Source organism: Anomaloglossus baeobatrachus, chromosome 1, assembly GCF_048569485.1.
Source record: "Anomaloglossus baeobatrachus isolate aAnoBae1 chromosome 1, aAnoBae1.hap1, whole genome shotgun sequence".
NCBI lineage: Eukaryota > Metazoa > Chordata > Amphibia > Anura > Aromobatidae > Anomaloglossus > Anomaloglossus baeobatrachus.
The window spans coordinates 845,283,586-845,297,002 of record NC_134353.1 but is presented as its reverse complement, the minus strand read 5'-3'; the positions used below and the strand labels follow the sequence as shown (position 1 = coordinate 845,297,002).

Genomic DNA, 13,417 nt, shown 5'->3' with positions numbered 1-13,417 from the left:
ATTTGTCTCCCGCTTGGTGCCAGATAATGGATAAAACATCTTTTTACAAATGTGTTTAATTCCTGAGCGTGTTGTGATCCAGGGATCATTGCGGTGACTGTAGATGTCCAGCACGATTGCACTGAGTAGAGTCTGAGCTGTGTGCCATACTTCAAATCTCCGGATTAGGCTTCCTTCACTCGTCCGTGTCTCCGGTATGTGTTTGGTCCGTTTCCTCACGTGTCGGAGACATGGGCACACGTAGACCCATTAAAATCAATGGGTCTGCGCTCACGTGCGTGTTTTGCCATGGGTCGTGTGTCCGTGTGGAGCATACGTGTGCTCCACACATAGACATGACCGTGATCCATGTGACGCGCACTGGAGAACACACATGTGTCTGTGAATTAAAAGGAATTTCAATACTCACCTTCCCCTGCGCTGCTGTCTCTGCCGCTGCTATCACTTGTTTCTGCCCCCCGCTCATTATGCTCATCGCATATTCACTGCACTGCGGGCCGGAATCAGCAGGACCAGAGACTGTAGATCAGAACAACGGACAGCAACGCCAGGGATAGGTGAGCAGAAAGCGAAGAGCACACGTGTGCCATAAACACGGCACACGGAGGGCCATATGCACCTTTAACACGTCCGTGAAAAACGTGCGTGATTTTCACGGACGTGTGAAAGAGGCCTTAGACATATACTCCCTGTGATTTGTCAGGCAATTGGTTTGACCCCAAATATTGAGCAAGTTCTGGAGCTCCCTGTATACAGTATATGAACCCTGTGATGCATTATTGGCTCCTGCCACCAGCGCTGTGGAATTGGTAAGCTAAAACGCTGAATCCTCAATTTCCCTGACTCAGACTCCACTACTCCCTCATCCATGGCTCATGTTTAAATGATAAATTTACTGTAGTAAAATGGTAACATCAGGCTTCTAATCATTATAATGATGAAAATATCCAGCTGCTTAGAACATAAATATATTTATTGGAATACAAGTTTAGACCATAAACTAATAAATTGAAAATATGAATTACACTATGAAGTGAGTGGGGGGAAAAAACAGTTTTCAACAAAAAAACTGAATAACATTTGTTCTAAGAAATAGAATTTCCTCCATCAGATCCTCCTTCATAGATGATCTCAGATCTGACCTAATTATTTTAAGGCTAGAGAACAACCTCTCTACACTAACTTGGGTTGGAGGCAAAGCGGGGACCACAAGGGCAACATCTCTAACAATCTCAAGGTATAAAGGAATTGCCTCATGCACAGTCAGTTTTGATAACGGTTGAACTCTTCTATTTTTTTTGTTAGCAAGTGAAAAATGTTGCTGAAATATGGTCAATCTGTATGCTTAGGGAGTGCAATGTTTTTCGCTGCGGCAACACTTTGCTGCTCCATGTCATCCAAATACTTTACAAAATTAAACTTCTCATCTGATGAGGCTGAAGATATGGCAGCAGTAGCACTGGATGACACAACTCCTCTTGCTCTTGGCAGTCCTATAGCCCTTTCATCCTAACTGCTACCTCAGTCAGAGCTTCTTTTCCTTTATTTTACTATTGATCATCCAGCAATATACAATGACTTATGTCCACATACACAGCTGCTAGATTAATTTTATTTTCTAATAGCAATGTCTCTCTTAATTTCATTTAATTGAAGCAGCAATGCTGTCTGTGATTAAACCTCCTCCTTGGGACATGAAAATCAGCAAGTTACATCGGTTGAAAAAAATACCTAGGTCCAGCTAGCTTGTCAAGTTCTTTCACCCCCTTATGAAAATGCCGGGACGTAAATCCTCAGCTTGTAATTTTTTAGTCACGTTAAATGGGTGATGAATCAATTACTTCAATTCAGCCACTTGTGTCCATTGACCATCATTTAGTGTTTCCTGAGGGTTGGCCATGTCTACAAGAAAGGGTTTCAGCCCCAGCAATCGCTCATCATTAAATAAGTGCTGTCCCGCCGAGTGACGTGCTCTACAATTGCCCCTTTTCCAGCACGTCTCTTCAAGATGGAATCAATTTTGGGGGTTCTGGCAGCAATAACCAGTTTCCTCACTTTGACAATCAGAGTTCCAGCATATCCCTCTTGAAGACTATCTCTTATTGCTGGTTGCAGCGTGTGCACAATACAGCGCATGTGATAAAAAGGAGAGAGATGTGAAGCAGCTTCAACATGATCATCTAATTCTAAAGTATTATTTTGCTGTTCTTGTGTAGTGACATCTGTTTATTCCTCAGTTACAGGAACAGGACTGTGGCTCCATCTCAAGCATACTAAATCTGGTTTTCTTCTAGCTGCTGTTCACCTTCATTATTCTCATTTTTCAGTTTCATTATACAAGGTGGCCATAAAATAACCTAAGGTGTTTGGAGCCATGTGCAGACTAACTCAGTGGACAGAATTGGCTGAAAATTGGTATATATGCTATTCAAAGCATGAGAAAATGGAAGGCATCTTAAAAAAAAAAATTATACCACAACTCCCCACCAGGTGAAAAATTGGCACTGTACAGCGAGCGCACTTTGCAACTCAGTCTGCAAGATGCCTGTGTCTTTGCCGGATCGTGCGCTGTTAGTGCGATTTTATGAGAATGCCAGGAATGCTACAGCTGCACTGAGTCTTTCATCTTTTGAAAGACCTTCACACATGTAGCGGTCCAATGGCTGTAAATTCCCTGATACAGATGATGACACATTTTAAGGCAACAGAGTTACTGAGTGTTCAGCCGACCGGTAAGCAGAGAGGTCGTGGAGGACATTGCCACTGCCATCGTGGAACAAGACACGATAACCCTGTAGGGGACAGAAGGGCACTCAATTTTTCCAGGCAATTGGAGCTCCCATACAGCACAGTGGGGAAAGTTCTCCGAAAGGTCTTGCGGGCATACCCGTACAAAATTAGCCATCATCAACAACTTCCGTGACAATGATACCTACATGACATTTGCATTCATGTTTCTGGAGAGAATGGAAGTGGATGGCAATTGGCTATACAAGGTTTTGTGGTGCAACGAAGCGCATTTTACCTGAATGAAACGTTGAACACACAAAACTGTCGCATGTGGGCTACCAAAGATCCGCATGAGGTCGAGGGTGTCCCGCTGCATTCTCCAAAGGTAACCGTTTGGTGTGGCTTCACCTCATCATTCATTCTCGGACTGTTCTTTTATGAAGAAATGAGGCCAACTGGGGCTGCTACCTGTTCTGTGACAGCAGCGAGATACCAGACCATGCTGGAAACAGTGGTTCTTCCGCAACTCCAACAGCGACAGTGTGTTCAGACGACCACCTTCATGCATGATGGAGCTCTTCATCACATCGCAAATCGTATGAAGAACGTTCTGTGTGCACATTTTCCCGATGACTGGATTTTTAGCCTCTCCTTCCATAACAAATGGCCACCGCGTTCGCCTTCTGGCTGTGGGGACACTTGAAAGAGCGTGTTTATTGGGAAAACGTTGACACCCTGGCTGACCTCAAAGACCGCAGCATTGCACCAGAGCATTGACCATGTTCTGCATATGATGAACATCCTCACCATGCATGATGGCGGCCATATTGAACAGTTATGCTAGTCTGTGGAACAATTGTGACATCTCCAATTATTGGCACACGTTCTTGGGCTGCTCGCTCACTGTACAGCGCCACATTTTTACCTGGTGGGGAGTCTTGGTATAATTTTTTTTTTTTTTAAGATGTCTTCCGTTTCCCCATGCCTTGAACAGCATACATACCAATTTTCAGCCAATTCTTTCCACTGGGTCAGTCTGCACACGGCTCCAAACATCTTAGGTTATTTTATGGCCACCTTGTATTTACATATTTGAAGCATTGTCAGTTACAATAGCAAGAACCTGTTCTAGCAGTACTGAGATGAGTGCAGGTGTTCCTTCCTTCCCATTTTCTTCCTACCCTTATCTGTAGAGGAGGAGCTTCACTATTTATCACATACATAAAGTGCAGCACAGATTCATCTCAACTAAAAGCCTAGGTCCCTGATCAGGAATAGAACAGACCATTAGAGGACATTCCATAACTTTTCCACATTTTTATGAAAAAATATTCAGCACATTCTGCATTGAACTGCCGTGCCCAATTTATTATATATTTTTGGAGTCAGTCCATTTTATACCGACTCCACCAAAATGGACTCTGACTCAATGACTCTGACTCCACAGGCCTGCCTGCCATATTGCAGTTTTGTCATCTTCCTGAAATCTTATACATTGTTTTGGGAGTCTAAGGCTATGTGCGCACTTACCGGATTTTGCCGCGGATTTTCCGCGGATTTGCTGCATGTTTCGCTGCAGAAAATGTTCATAACATCTCTGCAGTGAATCACCAGCAAATCCTATGGAGAAAAAAAATCCTGTGCGCACTGGGCGGAATTTGACAGCTGCATGTTTTGCTGCGGGAATCCCGCAGCAAAAACAAGTGCATGTCACTTCTTTTCCGCACATCGCTGTGGGATTTCACTCCATTGACTCCAATGTTAATCATGAAATCCCGCAGGGAATAACGCAGGCAGCAAATTCTGTGCGGTTCACTGCGTTTTCCTGCGTTATTCCCTGCGGTATTTCGCGGTTTACCTCCGGTAATGTACATCACTTGTCTGCGGTTTTGCAGGGAAGTGATGTCATTACAGGAAGAGGAAGCCGTGCAGAGAGTAAACACACACAGATCACAGACACACACACATCACAGACATAGAACACAGACACAGACACATAGAACACACATAGAAAGAAAACGGAAATATAGAAAAAAAAGAACGTGGGCTCCGCTGCATATTTACCTTCCAGCCGAGGTAAGCACACAGCGGCGGCCCGGTATTCTCAGGCTGGGGAGGGAGAGGGGCAGGGATAATGTCCCCTGCCTCACTCCCCCTCCGGCAGCCGAGAATATCAGCAGCAGCTGCCCCGGGACTGTCGCATGCATTATGCGGCACTACCGGAGTGTCCTCGGCTGCTCTTGCCACCGTGTAGCAGTGGTGGCAAGGTAATACAAGGGGTTAATGGTGGTGGGGGACCACTGCCATTAACTCCAGGCTTGATCATGGCAGCGTCTATGTGACAGCTGACATGATCAACCCGTAAGTAAAGTGAAAAAAACACAGACACCGAAAAATCCTTTATTTTAAATAAAACAAACAAGCCTCGTTCACCATTTTATTAACCCCCCCGAAACAAAGCTCCGCCGTAATCCACAGGTCCGACGTCCTGCGCTGCTTCCATCCAGCCGCGACTGTCACAGACACAGCGCTGAATGAAAGCAGCAGAGGTAATTACCGGTCATTTCCCACGGCCGGTAATGTGAACTCACTGCCGACCGTGGGAAATGCAGCGATCTGTCCTCTATCTATCCCTCTATCTATCTGTCTGTCTGTCTATCTATCCCTCTATCTATTCTTCTGTCTATCTACTATCAGAATTAAATGTATTTTTTTTTTTTTTTCTTCAATGTGCTTTATTGCATTGAATGCAATAAAGCACATCCCAACCCGCACGCGGCAATACCGCGAACAATACCGCGGCAAACCGCATGCGGGTTTTCGGGTGCGGTTTCCCGCGGTTTTTTACCGCGGGTGCGGTAATCTTTGAGCGCATGCGGAATTTACGCAAGGAAATTTCATTTCCCAGTGCGCACATAGCCTAACTGCAAGAGTGTAATGTTCAGATTTTTGGCACTGATGCGAGTCCATTGTGGTTCCAGTCTTTTTTTATATCTTGAGTGCTGGTGACCCTGATGCCATCTGAGGGGCTCTGATAAGTGAAGTCGGTGCTGGCCTCGAGGATGGGAGTGTTGAGATGAGACTACAATGGGTCTCTTAAGGTCTGACTGCCGTGTTCAAATTATCTAGAATGTCGTGTGTGCACGCGAGATAGATAATAATTGAATAGACCAATTATGACTCTCACGACTGGCGCAAACAACTCAACTTCTTTATTTCCAGACAAAGCTTTTATAGGACTAGGAAGTAATGGGTGTAAACAAAAGTATAGTCCAATCAAGTATCGCAGGTCGGGCTAAGGACGTATAGAAATTTGCATAGTCTCTACTGGATTGGTTGTTCCGAACTTTAGGAATTCCTCTATTCCTCAACTTCTTGGGAGTTGTCCAGGATGTAGGAGCCATCTTTAAGTTACATGTGCTGGTATATTGTATTAAGGAAAATCACTGAATATGCAGTGTATATGTGTATGTATGTATATTTTTTTTTAGCAAATAATTGATCAATTCGTTGAGCCACCCCTGCCAACGTCACGGCAAATCTCAATAGGGGGGTCCTACTCTATATTCTGTATTTCTTTGTCGCTCCATTGGGAGACCCAGACAATTGGGTGTATAGCTTCTGCCTCCGGAGGCCACACAAAGTATTACACTTTAAAAAGTGTAACCCCTCCCCTCTGCCTATACACCCTCCCGTGGACCACGGGCTCCTCAGTTTTTATGCTTTGTGTGGAAGGAGGCACACATCCACTCATGCATTCTCATAACTTAGTTGTCGGTTGGAAGAAAAGAGGACCCCCACGGGGTCCCCGGCATGCTCCCTTCTCACCCCACTATGTCGGCGGTGTTGTTAAGGTTGAGGTACCCATTGCGGGTAAAAAGGCTGGAGCCACATGCCGTCTCCTTCACCATCCCTTAGCGGCTCTGGGAGAAGTGGGATCCTGAGCGGTCATCCATTTGCTGGGACCGTGCTCCATCCGCAGCCCCTGGTGGAACCTGCCGGACCGGAGCCTCTTCAACCCCAGGGACCAGGCCCTGCTACTTAAAGGTACTCTGTGTCCCCATTGGGGACTGTACAGGGAGCGCACCTTCTTCTTCCCGGAAGCCGCGGTAGTTGTAAAACCGAGGAGGCAGGTGGACTTCCGCGCCGACCGGGCCTGCTGGTCGGGCGCGGCCTCAAATTTAGTCCCCGGCTTCACCGCGGCCTAGTCGCGAAAATCCCGCCCCCGGGCCTGCCTGTCAGGGGTAAGGGTGGGATTACCGACATGATGTCGGATGTGACGGCTGGAGCATCCTGCATGTCTTCCTCCCCCATCACTGACCACTGTGGAGACCCCAGACGGTACCCATTGCGGGTACGGAGGCTGGAGCCACAGGCCGTCTCCTTCACCATCCCTTATGCGGCTGGGAGAAGTGGGATCCTGAGCGGTCATCCATTTGCTGGGACCGTGCTCCATCCGCAGCCCCTGGTGGAACCTGCCGGACTGGAGCCTCTTCAACCCCAGGGACCGGGCCCTGCTACTTAAAGGTACTCTGTGTCCCCATTGGGGACTGTACAGGGAGCGCACCTTCTTCCCGGAAGCCGCGGTAGTTGTAAAACTGAGAAGGCAGGTGGACTTCCGGGCCTGCTGGTCGGGCGCGGCCTCAAATTTAGTCCCCGGCTTCACCGCGGCCTAGTCGTGAAAATCCCGCCCCCGGGCCTGCCTGTCAGGGGTAAGGGCGGGATTGCCGACATGACATCGGATGTGAGGGCTGGAACATCCTGCATGTCTTCCTCCCCCCTCACTGACCACTGTGGGGACCCAGACTCCCGCTCTTTGCTGGCGCCACTCCTCCCCTGAGAGCTCCGGCGGCCATTTTCTGGCATTCTGCCGGTGGGTGCTTCTCAGCGGAGCTCAGGGTGATTACAGCACCCGGTGCTGGTCCCCCTAGGGTGCCGGATACACATGTATATATTATATATATTTCTGTTCGGACATTTACCTTCAGTGGTCACTCTCCTAGGAGACAACAGCATGTCGTCCCAAGGAGCTAAGCTACTAAGGCACAGGTTTTTTCTCGCGGTCTGTACCTCTTGTGGGGCTATGTTACCTGTGGGATCCACCTACCCTCACTGTGAGCAATGCTCAACTCCTGCCTCGCTTGCTCAGCCGAAGCCTCCGGCACTGGTGGGCCCCTCGGCTCATGTAGACCCCCCTGCTACCCCTGAGCAGGCTGCAGGGACAGAGTCACCGGTGTTGGCCCTCAGCCATTTTCATATGAACAAATGGTCTTCTATGCTCCTTGAGGCATTGCAGTCCAGACCGGACCTTTCACAGGCCCTGGCCCTGTTAGCTTGTCTCATCCAGGCCCCGCTTGGTTAGCGCCGCAACGCGCTCCCAGGTTGAGCCCTAGGTGCCCGGACCGCAGTCCAATACCGGCTAAGCGGTCTCGCTGGGACTCTTCCCCGACTTCCTCACACTGCTAGGGATCCCAGCTTGAGGACTCTCAGGAAGACGAGGAGGACGAGGGAGCTCAGGGCTCTGGCCCTGACTTCACCCTTAACCTTGATACTCCTGAGGGGGACGCCTTAGTAAATGATCTTATCTCGTCCATCAACCAGGTGCTGGATCGCTCTCCTCCGCCTCCTCCTGTAGAACACCAGTCTCGGTTCCCCAAACGTACACGCAATACGTTTTTTGATCACTCTAACTTCAGGGATGCTGTCCAGAAATCCGAAGCGGTCCCGGACAAGCGCTGGGTTAAACGTCACACTGACACGCGTTACTTCTTTCCATCTGAAGTCGTTAAGGCTTGGGCTCATTCTCCCAAGATGGATCCTCCAGTTTCCAAATTGGCTGCTAGGTCCGTTGTGTCTGTTGCAAATGGCTCATCCCTGAAGGATGCCACTGACAGACAGATAGAGCTCTTGGTGAAGTCCATCTATGAGGCCACGGGCGCGTCTTTCGCCCCGGCCTCTGCAGCCGTGGGGGCTCTCCAAGCAATCTCGGCTTGTCTGAAGGAGTTTAATGCTGTCACATGGAATTTTGCTCCGCATGTTCCGTCTTTGACTCTCGGGCATCAGCCTTTTTCGTCATACGCCATGAACGCCGTACTGGACTCCACTAGCCGCACGGCTGTAGCATATGCTAACTCCGTGGCAGTTCGCAGGGCCATGTGGCTGCGCGATTGGGAACCAGACTCGGCTTCAAAAAGGTTCTTAACTGGTTTGCCCTTTTCTGGCGACCGTTTATTTGGCGAACGATTGGATGATGATATTAAGGAATCCAAGGGAAAGGTCTCCTCCTTACCCCAGTCCAAACCTAAGAGACCTCAGCAAAGAAAAATGTCCAATCGAGGTTTCGGTCCTTTCGTCCCTCCGCCAAGCCACATTCTTCTTCGCCAACAGGCCGGAGAAAGGCCAGAGGAACTCATATGCGTGGCCGCCCACGTCACGACCCCAAAAGGCCGCAGGGGGCACGGCCTCCTCATGACTCTCGGCCTCCCCTAGCCGCATCCTCGGTCGGTGGCAGGCTCTCCCGCTTTGGCGGCGCCTGGTGGCCACAAGTTCAAGACCGATGGGTGAGAGACATTCTGTCTCATGGTTACAGGATAGAGTTCAGTTCTCGTCCTGCGGCTCGTTTCTTCAGAACCTCTGGGCCCCTTCTCAGGTGGCGTGTCAACAAAGCCTTGCCGTCGCTCTGGCCACTCTCCAGGGACAAATAGCTTTCTCTGCAGGCGGGGGTGCAATCACTTCTTCGGAGTCAGTCACACCCCTTAAGGCGCCTCATGCACTTCCTGGGGAAGATGGCTGCAGCTATGGAGGCAGTGCCGTTCGCGAACCAAGGCGGCACTCGCAGTCGTCAAGCCTTCCAGGAAGTCCGGCGGATTCTGCAGTGGGTGGAAACCACAGGCTCCACCGTCTCCGCAGTTCACATCCCGGGCGTAGAAAACTGGGAAGCAGATTTTTTCAGTCGTCAGCGCATGGACGCGGGAGTATGGTCTCTGCACCCAGAAGTGCTTCGAGAGATCCATCGCCGCTGGGGAACGCAGGACGTCGATCTCTCAAGGTCCCGACTTTCATGGCATGGTCTCAGGATCACAGACCTCTGGCAGCGGACGCTTTAGTCCAGGATTGGTCGCAATTTCGACTGCCTTATGTGTTTCCCCCTCTGGCGATGCTGCCCAGGGTACTACGCAGGATCAGGTCCGACTGCCGTCGCGCCATTCTCGTCGCTCCAGACTGGCCGAGACGGTCGTGGTATCCGGATCTGTGGCATCTCACGGTGGGTCAACCGTGGGCACTTCCAGACCGCCCAGACTTGCTGTCACAAGGCCCGTTTTTTCCATCTGAATTCTGTGGCCCTCAACTTGACCAGGTGGCCATTGGTCCTTGACTCCTAGAGTCTTCAGGGTTATCTCAGGATGTCATTGCCACCATGAGACAAGCCAGGAAGTCAACGTCCGCCAAGATCTATTACAGGTCTTGGCAAGGCTTCCTATCCTGGTGCGCTGATAATGGCTTCCTCCATGGCCGTTTGCCTTACCCACATTCCTTTCATTCCTACAATTTGGAATGGACAAGGGTTTGTCCCTCGGCTCTCTCTCTAGGGCCAAGTATCCACGCTCTCCGTGTTTTTTCTTTCAAAAGCGTCTAGCCAGGCTTCCGCAGGTCCGCACGTTCCTGCAGGGGGTCTGCCACATGGTCCCACCTTACAAACGTCCGTTGGAACCCTGGGATCTTAGCAGAGTCCTGACGGCTCTTCAAAAGTCGCCTTTTGAGCTGCTGCGGGAGGTCTCTCTCTCCCGTCTTTCGTAGAAGGTGGCCTTCCTGGTGGCAGTCACATCACTTCAGAGAGTGTCTGAGCTGGCAGCGCTGTCAGGCAAGGCTCCCTTCCTGGTTTTCCCCCATGATAAGGTGGTTCTTCGTCCTGTCCCGGAATTTCTCTCTAAGGTGGTATCTCCTTTTCATCTAAATAAGGATATCTCCTTGCCTTCCTGTTGCCCTAATCCAATTCACCAGTGTGAAAAGGTTTTGCACTCTTTGGATCTAGAGAGAGCACTCCGGTTCTACGTGTCTCGCACGGCGCCCCTGCGCCGTTCAGATGCGCTTTTTGTCCTTGTCGCTGGCCAGCGTATGGACTCTCAGGCCTCCAAGTCAACCTTGGCTCGGTGGATCAAGGAACCGATTCTCGAGGCCTACTGTTCTTCTGGGCTTCCGCTCCCTTCAGGGCTGAAAGGCCATTCTACCAGAGCTGTGGGTGCGTCCCGGGCATTGCGGCACCGGGCAACGGTTCAGCAGGTGTGTCAGGCAGCTACGTGGTCTAGTCTGCACTCTTTCACAAAGCACTATCAAGTGCATACCTATGCTTCGGCAGACGCCAGTCTAGGTAGGCGAGTCCTTCAGACGGCGGTTGTCCACCTGTAAGACGGGGCCGTTTTCGGCTCTTTTTTATTGAGGTATTGCTTTACCCACCCAGGGACTGCTCTTGGACGTCCCAATTGTCTGGGTCTCCCAATGGAGCGACAAAGAAGGGAATTTTGTTTACTTACCGTAAATTCCTTTTCTTCTAGCTCCTATTGGGAGACCCAGCACCCGCCCCTGTGCCCTTTGGGCTGGCTGTTCTTTTGGGTTATGGTCTTCAGTTCTCCGAACATCCTTCGGATTGAATTTACCCTAGACCAATTTATAAGTTCCCTCCTTCCTGCTTTTGCACCAAAACTGAGGAGCCCGTGGTCCACGGGAGGGTGTATAGGCAGAGGGGAGGGGTTACACTTTTTTAAAAGTGTAATACTTTGTGTGGCCTCCGGAGGCAGAAGCTATACACCCAATTGTCTGGGTCTCCCAATAGGAGCTAGAAGAAAAGGAATTTACGGTAAGTAAACAAAATTCCCTTCTTCATCTGCCATGCGGCCTAGATAAAGTTAAAAGCAGATCCAAGTATGGTGCTTAATTAGCAATGCCTGTGGAGAGGGTGAGGCAACTGAATGTGTACAGCTACCAACAGGAGGAATATATTGCAAACCAAGATCATGCGTGCATAGCATGGTGGTGACCAGCCATCAGACATTTGTAGCATAACTACAACCAAACAGATTGAGATTTGCCGTGACGTTGGCAGGGGTGGCTCAAAGAGTTGATCAATTATTTGCTAAAAATCTCATTTTTTTTTATTATAGTACAGTTGGAATAAATCTGTGAATTTTCACTTTTTATATGATGCATGCCAATTTCAGATCGTGCTGGCTCCTTTTTCTCTGTTATGACTGTAGTTATGCTACAATTTCTGGTGACTGACCATCACCATACCATGCACGCCTGATTTTGGTTTGCAATGTATTCCTCCTGTTGGTAGCTGTTCAGATTCAGTTACCTCACCCCTTTCCACAGGCAATGCTAATTAAGCACCATTCTTGGATCTGGTCCGCCTTTATCAATGGTTGCTGTCTGGCACTGGGAGGGTCAGTTCTGATATAGTCCTGGTATGTGTAGAGCTTGCTCCACATGCTGGGACCTGGGCTGGTCTCTATCCACAATTGCCTTTTTTGCAACATAGAAGCGGTTATATACAGGTTACAGGTATGTGTGCTCCATTATGGTTCTGCTTTTAACTTTATCTAGGAGGCCGCATGGCACATGAAATATGTAATATAGGTTAGGATCCCCCTATTGAGATTTGCCGTGACGTTGGCAGGGGTGGCTCAAAGAATTGATCAATTATTTGCTAAAAATCTCATTTTTTTTATTATAGTACAGTTGGAATAAATCTGTGAATTTTCACTTTTTATATGATGCATGCCAATTTCAGATCGTGCTGGCTCCTTTTTTTTTCTATACCTAAGGCTATGAAATGGCTGAATTAAGTATTTTTGGTTACTCAATTCTTATCCTCAACAGGAGTGTGTGTATAGGAGATAATACAATCACTGTTATAGGTAGTCTGAAGTGTCAGCTCAGTGGGCAGATCTCGGGAATGTTGCTTTTCCTTCACAGGCAGGAATGGCTCCACTACTAAGAAGCCACAAATTTCTCTTCTAGATTAGTTCCTTTTGTATGACGAGATGTGACTTTTTTTGTCGTTTCTTTTGTCCTTATTAGACTCCTGTTCAGATCAAAGAATTTGGGGCCGTTACAAAAATTGACTTTTCACCAGTTGAGCCATGTAATTACGCCGTCACCGCATCTACCAGGGTAAGTCGTAAGTTACCAAGTGGTGCTAATAATTCATCAGATCAGGCAACCCGTTTCCATTGCAGCCATTGTTAATTTTCCCACATCTATTGTATGCCATAGTTTTTGTAGCATAGCCGCTTTAATGGTTATTTTTGATGTTGTGTATTCATGGTAATTGACATTATTCACTTCACCATATAACCTATGTGGGGAGGAAGGGTCATATAGTCATATGTGTTTGTAGCCTGCAGACTGTAACTTCCAGAAGAATCGTGAATACAGCTCTGGACTGTGATACAGGCATTAATTTGTGATCAATGCAAAAAACATAAACTTTATCAGTATTTAATGCCAATTGTGAACCACCCACTCAGTAAATACTGTACCGTGTTACAAAAATGTTATTCTTATCTTTTACTTAAAATTGAGTGTATTTTGCTCCTGTCAACAGCCTGTAGGGAATCTGTTATTAGGTTATCTTTAATGTAATCTGAGAGCAGAATGATGTTGTGGAAAAAAACTCCGGTTCCACTGA

The 13,417-nt window shown here is 48.4% G+C and overlaps 1 protein-coding gene across 2 annotated transcripts in view; it reads left to right on the top strand.

The window, feature by feature from the left end:
* The window catches only part of UTP15 (UTP15 small subunit processome component), a 102,347-nt gene that overhangs the window by 2,014 nt on the left and 86,916 nt on the right, over nucleotides 1-13,417 (top strand). For both annotated transcript variants that reach the window (XM_075325163.1, XM_075325173.1), the window contains exon 3: nucleotides 12,808-12,900. In XM_075325163.1, the coding sequence (XP_075181278.1) occupies nucleotides 12,808-12,900 (93 nt within the window). The remainder of the gene's footprint in view (nucleotides 1-12,807; nucleotides 12,901-13,417) is intronic.